This window comes from Populus alba, chromosome 12 (genome assembly GCF_005239225.2).
Source record: "Populus alba chromosome 12, ASM523922v2, whole genome shotgun sequence".
Taxonomy (NCBI): Eukaryota; Viridiplantae; Streptophyta; class Magnoliopsida; order Malpighiales; family Salicaceae; genus Populus; species Populus alba.
The window spans coordinates 7,048,582-7,067,693 of NC_133295.1; the positions used below are offsets into that span (position 1 = coordinate 7,048,582).

The window sequence follows — 19,112 nt, forward strand, 5'->3', positions numbered from 1 at the left end:
ACTACCACTATTATCATAATAACAAACTACTACTACTACTACAATTATTACCACCACCACCATTATTACTATTCTCACCACAATTGTTACAAGCATCAATAATAAAAAAAAAATTATTATTATTATATGTCACCGAAGTACATGTTGTTTCCCACATGCTAGCACGTGCACAAAACGCACAGGCAACTTTTTCATATTAAAAAATATTATTTTAATGCAAAATCAAATCACTACCCTCAACTAGACCGATAATTGACAAAAATCTAAGACTAAAAGACTCTGATATCCCTAATCATAATGGGTTAAATTTCTTGGATTCAAGGGTACATATATAATTCTATGGTGTATAAAAAAATACCTAAATACCCCTACTCAAAACTATTGATTTTTTTACTCTAGGGTTTTTTTTTTGTTATTTTATTGTACATTAAAACATTGGATAGCATGTGTAATTTACCCTAATATCTTCCCTTTTAGTATATTTGTTATAATTACTTTCTATTTAAAACCCTTAATTAAAATTAAAAAAATTTAGTATAATCTTTTTTTTTTCAAACTAATCTATATTGTTGTACTTTAGTGATAGCATGTGTAATCACCTCATTTTTTTCCATGAGAAGAAAAAAATAAAACAAATAAAAAATAAAAAGGGCGGTGTGGGCTTGGACTAAACAACACAGGTAAGCCCAGGTTATTTTGGTTCAAACATAGTTCAGTTAAAAAATAAATCTTGAAAAGAGAATATGTAGAATAATTGATACACACATTCACTATATCCTCCCTTATACATGACATGAAAAGACATCTAGCCAACCTTAAAAAACAAAAAAGAAAAAAACAAAGAAACAAATAAAACCTCATTTTCATTGCCATCCTCCAGAATTTTATGATAACAAGTGCTAGTTGACTCACATCATCATGCTTAGCCACCTCCATATCAACCAAACTAAAGTTGATCAAACTTTTCCTTCACCCTTATGCATCAAGAGTGAGTTGGACCTAATGTAAATTTCATGGATATAAAGATTCAGAAACCCACAAGTTTGAACACAATCCTAGAAAAGTCAAAACTAAGATTTGAGATAGAAAACGTGACATAATAATTACATTGAACTAAGACACTAACACTATTAGAATTCAAACCCCCACCCAACAATTAGCGTATCGTGACCGAGAAGTATAAGGAAGATATCACAAAAATAGTTGTTCTTCAATAAATCAATTTCAATTCTTTCAAGAACCACAAGGTATGAGTTTTCCTCTCATACACACAAGTATTATTATGAAATCAAAGTATGTAAAAAAGACTTGAGTAAGATAAATAACCTTATTTATAATATGTAAAAAAATTCATAAACAATGTTGAAGAAATAATAAAAGAGTTCTAAATAAAATAGAAAAAAAATCCTAAATCAACTAGGAAATTAATACAAATTCTGCATAGTAGCTTCTATACCTTATCGCAAGGTCTTTTTGATGTCCAATTGATATGAGATTTCAAATATATATAAAACAAGACCTCTGGAAACTTTTGATAAAATTTTAGCTTGATCCAACCGTTGGATCGAAAATTATAATTGTTGGCATAAAACTATGCATAAGAAAAAATCAACCCAAAACCAACCTAAATGTCCTTGAATAATAAGGAGTGTTGCTACCGAATTTAACTCTTTTAAATAAGCATGAAATTTTTTGTAATAAATGTTTCCCCTTATTTTCCTTGTACAAGATGGAAACTCCAAAAATATTTTACCAAAATATCCTTGTAATGTTAAGATTAATTTTCATCACCCATCTTTTCTTGTAGAGCATGGAAAGTTGTTCAAACAAGGCCTCCCAATTATGCCGCCAACCATAAACCCAAGTTGGGGTTGAGTTGAGCTCGTTTTGCGCATGGATTAAGTTGATTATAGGCTATTTCATATGTGTTGAAGCCTCTTTGATGTTAACCTTTGCACAAATGCTCTAAATAAGCCATTAAATGTCTCCTTTAGTTTCTTGGCCTTTGAACTTGTGATTGGTCCAATTGACACCTCTAATGGATCCTATGTCATGATAGGCTAATTCATAACATCCCCTCTCTGCTAAAGAAATTCGACCTTGAATTACCACCCGCATCAAAACAAAAGGTGATCAGAAACATTAAAAGTAACACTAACATTATACTTACTTAGTATATACATTTTGTAGGCATTTTCATTTATTTTTTTAAGGATTTGGAATGGACCATCTCTTTAAGGTTGCAATTTTAATTTCTTATGGGATGGAAACCTTTACTTTTACATATGCACCCAAACTCAATCATCTGGTTGGAAAACAATTCGTATACACCCTTTATTTACCTTGGATGCATATTGTTCATTCTTCATTTATATATGCTATCATGCCCTCTCATGAAGTGTCTTCGCTATTTATGTTTTTCTATTTCCATCAAGACTAACTCTTTCATCAATCAACAGGTAAAGAAATCATATCTAATGGAGTTAATGAGTTAAAATCATACATGATCTCAAATGATAAAAAGTTAGTAGTAGAATGCACATTATAATTTTAAGCAAACTTTATGACTAAAAAACAATATTCTCAATTTCTAAGAATCTTTTGGATGACAGTATGTAAAAGTGTATTTAAATTCTTATTTATTACTTTTATTTTCCCATTCGTTTGTAGATGATAAGTAGTAAAAAACAATAATTTAGTTCCCAACTTTCTCCACAAAACAATCCAAAAGTATAAAGAATTAACCCTTTTTTTTTTCAAAACTAGACCTTTTTTTTTTATATATGTGTTTTAGTTGGTTATTAACCCTTTTCAAAATTCATTATATAAATACTAGAAGAATGCTATATTTTTTTAATGTAGGATTTGAAATTCTTTTATATATATATATAAGAAAAAAATTATTTTTTCAATATGAAATTTAAATTCCTTTAGTATATATATTCTATGTTCACAAGAAGAAAAAAAATTATATTTTTTCAATATAGGATAAAAAACGTTTTTAGTTTAAATACTTCAATTTAAAAAGAAAACATATTATCATAATATCTTTTCAATATAAGATAAAAAATATTTTAAAATAATTTTTTAAACTTTATTATTTATAATACATATAGTCTATATTCACGTGAATTATTTTTTAATTTTTTAATATAAAATATTATAATTTCAAATATATTTTTAAAATATTTTCTGGGACTTAGTTAGTTAGGTCAAAAAGATGTTATTTCACTATTTTTTTTCCTTTCAAATGTGTTATTTTGCAAATATTTTTTTTAAATCAAGCTATTTTTCTTTAAAAAATCGTTCATATGATATATTATCTATAAATGTTTTGAAGAAATTTCTATCAGTGAAGTAATTGTGGTGTAGCGGGAGTATTGTGACAAAAAAACTCGGGTTCGTAATCCATTTTTCTGTCACAAATAAAGTTTCCCAACTTCATCTTTCCTCTCTTGCATGTTTTCCCCCAAGTGCCCCCAATAGGAAAAGCTGTGCCGTCTCCTTCCTCTCCTCAGATTCAAAACCCTAAAGAACCGTTAGTATTTTCTTCTTTTTTATTAAAAAGGAAAAGAGAGAAGAGAAGAGCATGAAACTGGGTAGTACAGCAGTGGTAGTAACATCATCATCAGTTGCCACATTAGGGTTTCCAAAGAATTATTACAACAAACCATCTTGGTTTGGTCAATTATTAAAAACCAACATGTTTCCTCACAATTTCCCAATTCTCTCTTCCTCTTCTTCTTCAGCATCCATCTCCACCACCACGGAGGATTCCAGTGATGCAGTTGCAGCGGCTAAGCCAAAACAACAGCAACCTTGGCTCATTGTTGGCCTCGGCAATCCTGGCAAAAAATATCACTCCACTCGCCATAACGTCTGTTCATTTTTTCTCTTTCTTCTTCTTTTGTCGTCGTTTTCATGTTGTATGAATAAGGGTTTTCCCCCAAAATTTTAGTTTAAAAATTTTTAAATTGCAAATTTGATTACTAAAAGTAGAAGAAGATAATAATGTTTTTGTTTGTTATTGCCTGTTGGGGTGGTGTTGTTTTACAGGTGGGATTTCAGATGGTGGATGCTTTGGCTGATGCTGAGGGCATATCTATCTCTGGTGTTTCTCTTAAAGCCCTCTTTGGTAAAGGTCGGTTATTTACACCTTCTTGTATTCAACTCAATTCTACATTGAATTAATTGAAACAAGTTCAGATTTTTATCCTTCTTTTGAAATCATTGTCTCGTTGAATTTTTTATGGGGTCTTCAAATTATACTTTGGCAACTACTTGGTGCTGTCGCAAACATTATTTGCTTATGGTTGTTATGGAATGGGTGCTTGGCATGCAAATTAACAATACGAATGAGTGATAGATGTGGGAATTTCTCCTAGTTGTCAATTTTTGTGCAATTGCCAATGAATGATTGAAGGGTACAAATTAAGACACATAAAATTGAATTATCTTTTAGGCACTATGGCAGTGAGAGTTAGATGAGATAATGGAATTTTATCTTTTCTTGATTTTAGTTTTCTTATTTACAATCATTATGATAATAGTTCCGTGTTCCAGGATTTATTGGAAATGTTCCAGTGATGTTTGCCAAGCCCCAGACTTTTATGAATGCAAGTGGTGAGTCTGTAAGTAAGCTCTTTGAAGAGGACCTCTTCTTATATTTTCAGTCTAGATATTCTCCTCTATCTAATGTGTCTAGAGTTCTGGCATTGATAGGTTGATTTTCCAATGCCATTTGTAGGTTGGAGCCATTGTATCGTATTACAAGATTCCTTTGAAGCAAGTACTTTTGGTAAATAGTGATATTTGATCTCCCTTTACTCTTTAACTTGAGAAACAATTATGTCCTCCAAACTAAGAGTCAGTTATTCTATTGTTTCAGATTTATGATGACCTGGATCTGCCTTTTGCCAAATTGAGACTATTGCCGAAAGGTGGACATGGAGGACATAATGGGTATCTTCTTCTTCTTGTTGTTGCGTGCCCTTAGTGCTGTACTAATTCTATCCTGATTTTGGGCTGTAGTTTACTCGGATCTGAGCTTCAAGTAAAAGGGTCCCATGGCTGAGCCTTACTTTAGTGCATGTATTGTTTGCCTTTTGTGGTTTTGGTGTCTGATTGGATCTTGGAGAGGACATAGCTACAATGTTTTGAATCATAATCCCTCTTATATCATATCAGAATAAACATTTGGAACTTGTTTTTATATTTGTGATATAATTTGGAACTTCATTGTTGTATAATCTATCCTTTGTTATGGCTATTTTTAAAACTTTGTTGCAAAAAGGAAAATTTAATTATTGAATATCCAATGTTGAGGGCCATTGTACACTCTGAAAAATATTGTTCTCCATTGAAGTACAGAGAATTCCTTGTAATTAACTCTTGTATTAAAGTACAAAGAAGAATTTATCGTAATTAACTCTTGTATTAAAGTACAAAGAAGAATTTATCATAATTAACTCTTGTACATTGTATGGCTGACTAATTTTCTTGTTCCTTCAGGATGAAGAGTGTTATTAATCACTTCAAAGGAAACCGTGATTTTCCTCGTTTAAGAATTGGTAGGTTGTGTTTCCAAAAGCACCAAAATTATACTTGGCAATCTCCTTTCTAGATTTGTTATAGCTATGTGTTTGCGAAATCATTCTAGGCATTGGACGGCCTCCTGGAAAAATGGATACTGCTAACTTTGTTCTCCGTCCTTTCACTAAACAAGAACATGAAGAGGTATGTAAACTTTTTACATTTACTCAGAAGAGATACTGTATAGAATTGGAGAATGGATTTTCATCATTCTATCGATTTCTTTTCTTTTTTTCAGTTGGATTTTATGTTTCAACAAGGCATAGAAGCTGTGCGGATTCTTTTACTCGAGGGGTTGAATAAAAGTGCTACTTTTGTCAACAGTACTAAATCTATGGAGCAACTTGGTTAATTAACTGCTCTGCTGATTATCATTTACATGAAAGGGAATGGATGCTATAGGAAATTGATGGAATGGTGAACGAAATTGGAAAAATATATTTTGCGATAAAGAATCCTGCTCAAATTTAGCAACGCAGAATACGAGCTTTTCTATGTATCTAATTTTGTATTGGGAGAGTGTTAGTGCTTTAGATTTTGTTAAGGTGTACTTCTATTGTATCCAATTAATATTTAATGCATTTCTTTTAATAAAAATGAAACCTAAAAGAATGGTTGTTTTAACTGTGCATCATATATTGTCTTCTTTTAGTCGTTAAAGCTTTTTTTATTTTTAATTTAGTCATTAAACATTTTTTTTTTCAATTTGATCCTTGTACATTGTTATTTATGAGAATTTGTTTTGATTACTTTGTTATGAAGGGTTTTATTTATGGTATATTTGAAACTCTCTAGAAGTTTTAACGAAATTTTATGTTTGAATTTTTTTTTAGTATTAATAATTGAATTTGAAATTCAATTTCTAAAAATGTATAAAAGTAAATCAAATATCGAACTTCTTTGATTTACAATTCTATAGCATAGAAATTTAATGTTAAAACTATTTAAAATAAAATATTCATCAAGCTTTGTTTTTAAAGATATTTGGAGAAATAAGATGAATGTAATCAGGATGATATACAAATCAAAATGAATTGAATTTTATGTTTTTTAAACATGTGAATTCAAGAAATTTAATGTTAAAACTATTTAAAAAAAAAATATTCATTTTGCTTTGTTTTTAAAGATATTTGGAGAAATAAGATTATTGTAATGAGGGTAATATAAAAACTAAAATGAATTGAATTTTATGTTTTGTAAACATGTGAATTCAAGAGTAAAACACTATAACTGAATTCAATTATATTAGAGAATTTATTCCAAACAACGTATTAATTATTTAAAATGTACCTTTTTCATGTATTTTTTTCTTATAAGATTTTGTTCAACATTTTTTTTTGTTCCTTGAGTTTGAAAATTATTTGTTTTGGTTCAAAACTTCAATTTCTTCTGCATATCACTCCCTAGGTTTAAGAGACAAGAGAAAAGTCCCTGGAAAATGATAGAGAACAATTGGTTGGTCATATTTTGACAATTAAAATGATTGATTATAGTGTCAATTAGTGTCAATGAGTTTCATTTAATGAGGAGTTTGATAATAATAATTTTTTTTTTCTATTAACATACTTGAAAAATTAAATTGGGGCTTGTTTAAATTTTTATGATTCATTTGATTTTTGGTTATTAAAGCAATTTTGGGGTGTTTGGGGGTTGGTAAGTGGTTTATAGAGGTTTTACAATGTTTTTGATGTATTTTCAAATAAAAAAAAGTTAAAAATTGGGCTTTAAAGGTCTAAAAACTTAGATCTCAATTTTCTTGTCACTAGAGGTTATAAAAAAAAAAAAAAAAACATAATAGTAAGTGATGGGTTATCTAATACTACAGATGACCATCTCCTATAAAAACAAAAAAAGACTCCTACACTTGTCCATTTTCCTGTTTACAATAGTGTTGTATCCTGCCCTCTGTTAGATGAAAATTTAGGCAACAATAAGGATATTTGAAAATTGTGTATTGTTGGATATATTGCTAGTAAATTCCCTAGATATACAACTTTGATCAAATTCATTTATGCACCTGGAAGTGTGATCCATATTTAACCATTCATGATTCGGGGTGGTTAATTTTCAAATTTAATTCTAAAGTAGATAAGCTTGTTGTTCTGTATGGAGGACCTTATTCGGTCTTTAGGAGGCCTCTGGTTTTGAAATCCAGGCCTGAGTACTTTGACTTTACCTCTACTGATATGTCAACAACCCTGGTTTGGGTTAGATTTCCTAATCTTCCACTTAAATGTTGGTCTTCAATATTCATGTCTAAGATTGCCAGTGTTATTGGTAAACCCCTTCAATGTGATACGCCCACCACTACCATTTCTAGGCTCTCATTTACCAAGGTTTTGATTGAGGTGGACTTGCTTATTGACTTGCCCAACTCAACCAACATTATATTGCTTAATGGAGTGCGATTGCTATAACTTGTTGTCTGTGAATCTCTCCCAAAGTTCGGCAAGCATTGTAGACTCCTTAGGCATACTATCACAATATGTTCCAAAGTTGTCGCTGCCAAGGGGGCGAAAGAAATCCAAACAACTATTATTCTTGAGAGGGATAGTAGGAGTCTTGTTCATTATCCTCCTAGTTTTGGCCTTAACACTGAGACAATTGTTGTAGAAGACCAATGGGGCTATTAAGATATGCCTTATGGTGAGCAGTCTCTAGATCCCATGTGTGCTGAAGTCGAGGTTGTGGCTCATGGTTGGGCCATAATTTGTGGGAAGAAAAAGGTCAGACTCACCTTTACTAATGAAAACAGAGATCAAGATATAACTTTTTATATTCAAAACCTGAGTATTGTACCATCTGAACCCTCTGTCATTATGTATGTGATAGACGATCCCTTACAACTTGTAGATTCAGTTGAGGGGTGGGAAACTACCAAGAGTAAAAAATAATAAATGATGCGCAACAGAGGCATGTTTGCTCATGAAACTCCTCTAGTTGATCCTAGAAATCAGAAAGAACAGGCCTTAACTGTTGATGCTAACATTTTCTCTATATGCAGAGGGTTTGTTAGGTCCCAGTTGGGGGTGGTCACCAAAGATATGAGCATGTGTATTGCCAACAACGATTCAGGAAAGGGCAGGACTCCTGGCCCTCCCCCCTGACTGCGTTCCTTTTGGTTTGTCAATGGGCTTCACAGCCCTCTGATGTACTATGGAGTTGTTGGCCTCGTGGTGTCATGGTTTGCTTGATGTTGCTGTTTGTGCTTGGTTGTAATCTAGTTTACTCTTGCTTATAGCAAATGCTGGCCTTTTTGTTTGTTGTTGTAATCTTGCTATGGTTGTATCTTGTTTGTTGCTGGGTTGTCACTATTATTGCAGGTCTGTTATGGGTGCTGTTGCTGCTCGCAACATTCAATTTTTTAGTTTTTTATAGTTGGCTGTTGGGCTCTTCTCTTTGCAGTTGGTTGCTTGTTGGCTTCGGTTTCTGTCTGCTGTTGCTATCCTCTGAGCTGGTAGAGGCTTTTTGCTTCTCTATGAAAAGGCCTTGATGTTGTCTTTAGTTGGCTGCTGGGTCTCTTATGATGGGATTCCAAGATTTTGTTACTTCTAGCTCTTATTGTTGGTTGCAAGGCTGGCGGCTAGAATTTTTATTACTACTCTATTCTGTGTTAGAGTTCATGGGCATGGTTGGTTGATGACATGGTCTGTTTGTTGTTTGCTGCCTTCAAGGTTAGGTCGGTTATTAGCCTGGTTTGGTAGGTTGCTAGCTATAGTCTATGGTGTCCCCTTGTTAGAGTTACTACTTCCTTATGGATGTAACTGCCTTGTTATGGTTTCTGCCTTACAGTGGTGCTACTTTGCTTGCTATGTATGGTTGCTTTGCTGGCTCTGTTTTGTGCCCTTGCTGGTTTTCAGCTAGGAGGACAGTTGTTGTGCATTCACTTGTTTTGTATATAGTTCTGTTCCTTTTGTTTAATGGCCTAATTTTTTTTTTGTTGGTTATGCTGCACTAATTTCTTGTTCAAGGGAACCTGTTTTCTTCGGGTTATTTTCCTTCTTTGTACATATTTGTATATTTTGACTCGTTGGTTTTCCAGCTTTATTACTTTTTATTTATAATACTTTTTAGATTTTGATTATATATAAAAAAAAAAGTCTACTCTCAAAGAAAAGAAAAGTAATAATAATAAAAAAAAAAACTAGGCATGAGCCTAGGATTTTTAATTAAGGCTAAACATATAGTCCTGGCCTTGTAGGCCCATACATTTAAGGTTTTCATAAGGGTTAAGTATGTTGAGCTACTCAAGTTCGTGTATCTAGTCTATTTTTGTGTTTTGGTTTGTCTTTAATTTAATTTATTTAAATTAATTAATTTAAAATATTATAAATATATTAAAATTTTAAATTGATTAAAAATATATTCTAGATATTATTTTATGAAATTCCATTCAATTATTACTTTATCTTCAAATAAGATTATATCATTCTTTTAATAATATTAGCAAGTTTTTTGGATAGGCCATCATTATTTAAAAGAATTATTTGTTTGCTTCTATAACAATATTGTTATTATCATTTAATTAAATAAAAATTATTTAATATATATATATATATATATATATATATATTATTTTGTCAATTTAGTTCATGATCTAAGTTACAAATTTAACAGATTGGCCCAGGTCGATTGAAAACGTTGTCGTTTTGATATTTGAAAACAAAATACTTTGTATACATCAAATTTTAAGTTCAAAATTAAAATTTTACTTGCAATTAAAAGACATTAGCGATGCTTGCAAAAAAAAAAATCATTAAAAAAGAACTTCCATCCTACCTGTAATAAAGTGTGGGCTAGTTACCTAGTAATCATTAAGAGCTTTTTGGGATTTTTTGAGATTTCAATTCTTTGCGTGAATACTAAAGCTAGTAAGGCACAATCCACAAGACCATATTAGTAATAGATATTCACAATTGGATTTTGTATTATTCATTCTCAAACTCAAACTTAAAACTACTCTTTCAATACATGACTCAAAACTTAATCAAGTATGGATTTTAAAACCTGAACCTGATTAAATTTTGGATATCTATTGGATATCCATGACTTGACTCTAACTCATACCATCAATTTTCTCAATTAAAAAGCTCAAAATAAATATAAACTTTCTCTATTAAAATTGTTTTTTAGATACACCGTGTATAGTTAAAAAGAAAATTAAACCATGTAAAAACCCACTAAATTATAATCTGAGTAAAATAAATAAAATACCGAATAGATTAAATAAAAGGATTTTAGGTATTGTAATTGGATACAATAGAATAAAATATATGATGCTATGGTGTGAATTAAGTAAAAAGAAGAGTTAAGTGACAAAAAATAGAAATAAGAAGAAATTGGGGCCAATGTGTAAATAGGTCAAAGTTAGACTATAAATACTTCATTTTTTTCTCTTTTAGCCGTGAGCTTGAAACAAGGAGAGGGGGAAGAATTGTGTGATTTTTCTACTTAAATTCTCATTGATTGCACTAATTAAAGTGAGTAATTAGAGTGATTAGCTTAATTAAACACCAAGAGGGGGTTGATTTTAATGTGGTAAGTGCATTGAAGGAAGGATTTCAAGCTAGGGTTTGAAAAGGGAGAAGAAGAAAGCTTGATTTTCTTGCATTCTTTCCTTAAATCCTTATCAAAGTGAGGTAAATAACATGCTCCAAATGATTAATTCCTTTAATTTTATGTTTGATGAAAGATTATGCAAAATTATGATTATGTGAAGTTGTGGATTTATGTTATAATTTATAGGAATAATGCAAATTATGTTTGAACCTTGTTAGAAAGCATGAATTATGATTGAGTAAGTGTTTAATTTTAAATAAAAGAAACAAAAATTAATTTTCCCCATTTTAATTGAATATTTAGCTAAAAGAGGAATAATTTAGGGGATTTGAGGTTTAATACAATTGTTTGGAAATTATGGGAAGATGAAAGTTTATAAGTGTTATTATATGAATAGAGTAAGAATTTTTCAAAGAGAAAAGAAAAATCTTCACTTCCTTCCATAGGTTGTTTTTGGCTAAATGGAGAAGAAAAATTAGAGAATTGAGTATAAATGATATTATGGAGGAGTTTTTGGCTAAATGGAAAAGAAACATTAGAGAATGGAGTTTAAATGATATTATTAAGGAGTTTTTTGCTAAATGAAGAAGGAAAAATTAGAGAATGGATTTTAAATGATATTATTAAGGAATCTTACTAGATTGAAGACAATTGATATTCATGGGTTAAATTGAATAGGTACTTTTGTGAAAAAAATAAGTAAATGTTTCAAAAAGAGGGGTTTTATCCTCCTTGAATTAAAAGTCAATTAAACTTAATTAAGGGTGTTGGATTTAATCAAAGAATATGTAATGGATATTAGAATTTTACCGGTTCAAATGAATGAATAATGACAAAGTAAATTTTATTGGTACAGTGGAGGCCGCGAGACCTAATCAACAACAAGGAACCTCTTCACGCACACAAACACTAGGTAGGTGTTCGACACCTTGAAGTAATTAATTAGTTTTTATTTTATTTTATTTTATATTGTAGAAGGATTTTATAGATCGTAAACTCTAATGCTAGTTAGTGGAAATAATGCCCTGGTGAATAGACAAATCTTGAAAAATTATTTCCTGGTTACTGGAAATAATGCTTTGGTGAATAGGCAAGTGTCCTGGTGAATGAGCAAGCTTTGAAAATTATTTCTTGGTCACTGGAAATAATGCCCTGGTGAATGGGCAGTTACTGGAAATAATGTCCTGGTGAATGGGCAAGCCTTAAAGATTATTTTCTGGTTACTGGAAATAATGCTCTGGTGAATGGGCAAGCCTTGAAGATCATTTCCTGATTTCTGGAATTTATGCCTGGTTAAATGGCCATGTTAAAAAAATTAATTTACAAATTTATGAGATAATCACTAGATGTAAAACTTTGAATTTAAATATGTTGGTTTGTGGGAGACACTTTTGATATTTTTATTTTAGTAGATTTATCCTTATGTCTAGAAGAGAGTTTATGAAATTAGAAATTTTAAAAAGAAAATAAGACAATCAATTCTATGATATGAAAGTCACTTTAATGTATATGAATAGTTAGTCGTTAATCAATTACTTATTGAAATGTGCAATTGTTTTACTCATGTTTATTGCGATTATATTTTTAGGTACATCGCACCCTCAATCTGAAAAGTAGATGCTTGGATAAATAATTTTGTTATGTAGTTAATGCAATTGGAAAAAAAACTATTATTTTGTTGTAATATACTTCCATATCTAAAATTGTAATGTTTGACTTATTATCTTGTGTATGATGTAATTTATAATATTATTATTATTAAGTTGAATTATGGTTGGTCGTATGTATATTTTGAGCACAAATACATCAAAAAAAAAAAAAAGAGACGATTCATGTTAAGCATTTATTAGTTTTATTATAGTGTCCTATAGAAAATAGAATGGAGATATTGAAATTTAGTTGAGTTTTTGTTGTCCAAATGATGAGAAGAATATTGTGATTGTTATTATAGGTTGAGAAATTATTGAATCGATAACTTAGCATCTAAAAAATACAAAGGAAACTCTGCCGAAATTTCAAGAAAATATGTATATATTATATATATATATATATAAAAGAAAAAAATTGGTAACTACAAATATATATCATATATTTTGAGTTTACAAGTTGAAACTGTTACAAACCATGTAACATAAACACATTCAATTCAAAAATCTTCAATGACCTAGAAAACAAACATGAATAATATGAAATAAATAACTTCAATTTCTAAAAAAAAAAACCCTCAAAACAATATATCAGAAGACCTATTTAATACTATAAATATGGCATTCTACACTCAATTGGTTTTTATATTATTAAATAAAAAATAACCTAAAAAATATTATTATTATGAATTGAGCTTCTTAATTTATTTTTATTAACTTTTATAGGGTTATCGTGATCTTAGAAAATTATGTTGGCATTGGGTTGGTGGTCAGATTTTTGAGCATATACTTCCTTACCATGTTATTAAATAAAAAATGATTTCAGAAAAAAACATAATTATTTAAAATTAGGCTTCATGATTTATTTCAATTTATTTTTTATAGAGTTATTATGGTCTTTAAAAAAGATCTCGGTATTGAGTTAGTGCTTGATTTTTTAAACATAAGTTTTTTTATCATATAATTAAATAAACAAAGTTTTAAAAAATAAAGTTATCAAACTCAATAAAGTTCATGATTCAGATAGCGGGTTTGACACTTTAACCTATGTTGATCTAGGTTGATCAAATGTGTCATCATTTCAATATTTTTTAAAACAAATATATGTCACATTGAAGAACATTTTTTAAGCCAAACCATGTTTTTAGCAGTCATTTAAGTTTTTTTTAATTTATCAAGTTGACTAAATCATATTAGGACAATCCTATACAATTTAATTTAAAACTCGAGTTGGGCGAGAAATATGGTCAAGAGGTTTTAGGTTAAACCCCAATTATATAAATTGATTGTATACATTATATTCTAATATTAAACTATTAGAGAAATACAATTCTTTTTTCTAATAATGGCTAATGAAAGAGGAGTTAATGGAATGCAATTTTTTACAAAAATAATATCTGAAAATGCAATAACATTTATACACATATACATCTTTACATCATATAAATTTAATTAAATAATTAAATCGTTTTATATCATAAAAATAATACATTCAATGATTGCCACAACCATTTTTAATTTTTTTTTCATAAAATTTTATCCTTTAATAGATTTATTATCTTTCCATTTTCAATAATTTCCTATTTTAAGTATAATTAGTTTTTTTTATATCTTCAATTTAAGTCCACAAACAAAATCTAATATAGCATTTTAATTAATTATACTTCAAGTATAAAAATAAATTTAATAAAGGCTAATTCTATTATGAAAACAATTTCATTATTAATTAAATTGATAAATTATAAATCAGTAAAACAAGTGGGTCAACTTTTTAACATGTTTCGAGAAAAAAGTTTTTTAGATGGTGCGTGTACACTAAATAACAAACAAATAAAAGATGAAGAAAACTCTGTTAATGAAACAAGATTGATCTTAGATTCTAGATCCAAAATAAACGACACTAAACAACATATATTAATATATGTTATGATCAAATAACACATAAGAGATTTGATAACTTCAAGAAAAAAAAAAAATAAAAAAAAAAAAATTTAATTTTTAATTAACTCAATATTGAGAAAAAAAATAAAAAAAAATTGATTAAAAAAAGATACAAAAAGACAACTCAAGTCAATATAAGCTAACATGTTAAACTTGTAACCTGAGTTATGAGACAAATATAGTTTCATAAAAAGCACATAAAAAATCACAAAGCTCCATCTCTAACAAGTTTAATGTTAAAAGTTGAAATTGGAAAACAAACTAAATTCATGAGACATAAAAAAAATTAAAAAAAAATGTGAAGCTAAATTCCCAAACAATCTAATATTGAAAGAAAAAATTCTAAATTCACGAGACTGTGATAACTCTACACAAAATAAATTAAAAAAATTTATGAAACTCAATTTCTAAATAATCTAATATTGAAGGATGAAATTGAAAAAAAAATTGAATTATTGGAGGGTGAAATTAAAAAAGAACAAAAAAATAAACAAGTCAACCTTAATCAACCTGTCAATCTCATGATCGGGATCATGAGATCAAGACAACCTTATAGGAAACAAATAAAAAAAATTATGAAGCCCAATTATAAAAATATTCAATTAAAAACAAACCTAGAAAAATAACAGGGTCAACTTGTCAAACTAGTTACTCGGGTCATGAGATTAAAATAATCTCATAGAAAGCAAATTGAAAAAAAAATGAAAAAAAAACCCTAATTTCTAAAAAACTCAATGTTGAATGATTAAATAAAACAAAATCAATTAGAAAAAATAGCAAAAAATAACTTAAGTCAACCCAGGTTATTCTGTTAAACCTATAGCTTGGGTTATAGATAGGGATAAATTTACAAAGTATTTTTTTAAAAATAAAGTATGAAGCTCCACTTCCAACATATCTAACATTGAAGGTTCAAATTGAAAAAAAAAAAAAAAAAAACTAAGTCCATGAAACCAATATATAACCCAACAAAAAAAAAATATATATTACAAAGCCTAATTCCCAAAAACAATATAATATTGAATAATTAAATTGAAAAAAAAAACTAAATAATTTTTTTTTTGGGTTGTTAAAGAGTAAAGTTAAAAAAAAAAAAAAACCCCAACTAAAAAAACAAAAAAAAATACTACTTTAGCAGATAGTGTTTTGTGAGTATAGCCACACTCTTTAATGTTTTGTTAATTTTTTAAGGGATTTGATAAGAAAATCTCTACTTTCTATCAAATCCTCCAATCTAGTTCTTATTTTTGCTGATTTTGGTATAAGTCCTTGATTCTTTTATTTTTTTAATTTAATAATAGTTATTTTCAATCCCTTTTTTTTAATGAGAAACTCCTTGTCAAAAGCTTGTGCATCTGAAGATTAATCGGCCTTAACTCAGATACCTAATGCTAATCCAAAAATAATACTTAGAAATCAAAATAGCTTCTTCATATAGTCCTTCACCTTTTTGTGTGTTGTCTCATTTTGATTTTTATGCATTTAAAAAAGGTTAGTAAAAACTAGCTTCTTTATTGACCAAAAATATTTCTCAATAGTTATTTTATGTAAAAAATAAAATTACTATATTAATATCAATATAAAAAGCATAGATATGCATGAAAACAATCTGAATAAAACTATTAATAAATTAAAAAATAAAAAGATCAAGGACTTGATACCAAAATTAGCAAAGTAAGAACTCGATTGTAGGATTTGACGGATAGGGTTTTTCTTGTCAAATCACACCAAAAAAAACAATAAAATACTAAAGGGTATGTCTAAATCAACCAGACTCACAAAAGAACTTTTTTACTAAAATAAAGTTTTACCCTTCACTAATCAAATTTCTATTTTTTTTTGTTTAGTCTTTTTGTTTTCAATTATATCTTTTGATATTAGATTATTTTGGAAATTATACTTTGTAAATTTATTTTTCATTATTTTCATTATATTGGTTTATATACCGATTTCATGGATTTAGTTTTTTTTTTCTTGATTTCAAACTCCAATGTTATATATGTTGAAGATGGGTCTTCATACTTTTTTTATAAAAAAATTGGTTTCTATGAATTTATTCATATCTCATAACCTAAGTTACAAGCTTAACATGTTAGCCTGAGTTGACTTGGGTTATTTATATGGAGATATCATGGTCTCATGAATTTAATTTTTTTTTTCTTCTCGATTTCAATTTTCAATAATAGATTTGTTGGAGATTGATTTTCATGATTTTATTTATTTATTTTTTATGAAGTTATCTTTGTTTCATGACCTAAGTTACGGGTTTAATATGTTAATTTAAGTTGATTTGGATTGTTTTTTTGTAATTTTTTTTTATCAATCTTTTTTTCAATTTCATTCTTCAATATTGGGTTGGTTGAAAATTAAGGTTTATAATGTTTTTAATTTTATTTTTATAAGGTTATCTCAATCTCATGACCCGGATTGCGAGTTTAGCAGGTTAACTCAAGTTGATTCAAGTTGTTTATATATATATATATATCCTTCAACTTTGTGTAGATTAGAAATTGATTTTCATAATTTATTTTGAATTATTTTCTATAAGGTTATCATAATCTTATTACCCATATTATATATTTAACAAGCTAACTAGATCGATCCCAATATGTCATTATCACAATATTTGAAAAAACGAATAACAAGTCGCTATATCAATATTTAAAAAAGAGATTGTCCAATATGCATTTTATTTTGAGTTCATGATTATAATTTTTTTTATTAGAAAACATGTTAGCAACGATTGTTTTTTTCATGTTAAAGAAATTGATCAGATACACAACACAGTGTGATTTGGTGATCTAGTTATATCTAAACGAAAAGTAGTTAAAAGAATGTCTGTCTAGTCTAATTTTTATATGTTTGTATTTTGTAAAAACTTTTACAAGAAAATTAATCTACGTGGAATATTTATCTATAAAGAGGTGCGACCCACAATAAACAAGAGAACATTTTTTTCCTTAAGCATAAATTAATTTCTTTTATAAAATATTTTATTGTCAGCTTTTTACAATTAGTTTATCTATTATAAAATATTTTTCAGCTCATTAAATTTTGTAAAATATTTTATGAATTATAATTCACATATAATATTATCTAACAATTTCAATAATCAATGTCTTCATCATATCTATTAGGGGTGAGCAAAACCGATTCGGTTCGGTTTTTACCTACAAAAAACAACCAAATCGGTTTTTTTTTTTTTGAAAAAAAAACCGAAATCGAGTCAAACCGACCGGTTTCGGTCCGGTCCGGTTCGGTTCTTGATTTCAAAAAACCGAGAAAACCTATGTCTCATTTCCTAAAAACATCATCCCTTTTCAACAGTTCTTCATCTGCCTAGACCTGCTATTTATCAAACAAAACCACCACCAAAAGAGTACTTCAATGGAGTCCTATGGCCAACTAGTGGTTTTAATTACTGGTTGCACCTAAGGTGGTATAGGTCATGCCTTGGCACGTGAATTTGCTGCCAACAACTACCTTGTTGTGGCCCCGACCAGATCATTGACTTCCATGAGAGAACTTGATCAAGATAACAGATTTTTTCTCCACTAATTGGATGTTTTGTCTGATGAAAGTGTGCAGAATGTTGTGTCGAATGTTATTGAAAGATATAGCAGAGTTGATATTTTGGAGGCGAGGGAGATTAAGAGAGAGGGGGAGGGAGAGGGACAAGAAGAGGCGAGGAGTCATTCCCGTGTGAATTAAAAAGGAATAGAATTACCTCAGTGTCGACTCTGCTTGTTGTCGGAGGATGAAGGGATCGGAGAGGGAGATTAAGAGGCGAGGAGGCCGAGGGGGAGGGAGAGGGACAAGAAGAGGCGAGAGGGGGCTAGGGTTACTGGCTTGGGGGGTAACTTTTTCTATTTATAGTATATTTTTTGAACCGGTTCGGTTCGGTTCGGATTAACCGGTTCTTGCATTACAAAACCGAAAACTGAACCAAACCGGGATTTTTTCTAACTATTCTAATCGGTTTGATCGGTTTTATTTTTCGATTCGATTTTTTCAGTTAATATTTTTTTGATTTTCTCGGTTTATTCGATTTTTTGGTTTTTTTGCACACCTCTAATATCTATAATGACCGCTATCACTCCACACATTTATTTCATCAACCTAAAATATTATCACCATCATCATCATTTTATTAGTACTGTATTTTTTACATCATTACCTACCGATTATCATAAAATATTTTACAAAAATAAATTTTTCACACTGAACATTTTATGTGAAAGAAACACCTACAATAAAGGTGATTTTTTTAGAGGCATGCATACATGCCATGCGATCATCTTTATTATTTTATTTCCTCCTCTCGTAGACTCGAGCAATCGTGAATCGGACGGGCTTTAAGTTAGGAGTCCATCT

The 19,112-nt window shown here is 29.2% G+C and overlaps 1 protein-coding gene across 1 annotated transcript; it reads left to right on the forward strand.

Annotated features, from left to right (window-relative positions):
* Positions 1-3,353: 3,353 nt before the first annotated feature.
* Positions 3,354-6,216, forward strand: LOC118049065 (peptidyl-tRNA hydrolase, mitochondrial). The gene is made up of 8 exons (XM_035058940.2): positions 3,354-3,877; positions 4,057-4,141; positions 4,564-4,631; positions 4,748-4,798; positions 4,889-4,962; positions 5,512-5,570; positions 5,660-5,736; positions 5,831-6,216. The coding sequence occupies exons 1-8, from the start codon at positions 3,590-3,592 to the stop codon at positions 5,942-5,944; spliced, it is 816 nt and encodes a 271-aa protein (XP_034914831.1). The 5' UTR covers positions 3,354-3,589; the 3' UTR covers positions 5,945-6,216.
* Positions 6,217-19,112: the final 12,896 nt, after the last annotated feature.

Excerpts from the sequence above, each read along its gene's own strand:
- LOC118049065 (XM_035058940.2), top strand. The coding sequence starts at position 3,590 with ATGAAACTGGGTAGTACAGCAGTGGTAGTAACATCATCATCAGTTGCC. Across the intron at positions 4,799-4,888 it reads CTTTGAAGCAAGTACTTTTG|ATTTATGATGACCTGGATCT; the intron begins GTAAATAGTGAT and ends CTATTGTTTCAG. Across the intron at positions 4,963-5,511 it reads GGACATGGAGGACATAATGG|GATGAAGAGTGTTATTAATC; the intron begins GTATCTTCTTCT and ends TTGTTCCTTCAG.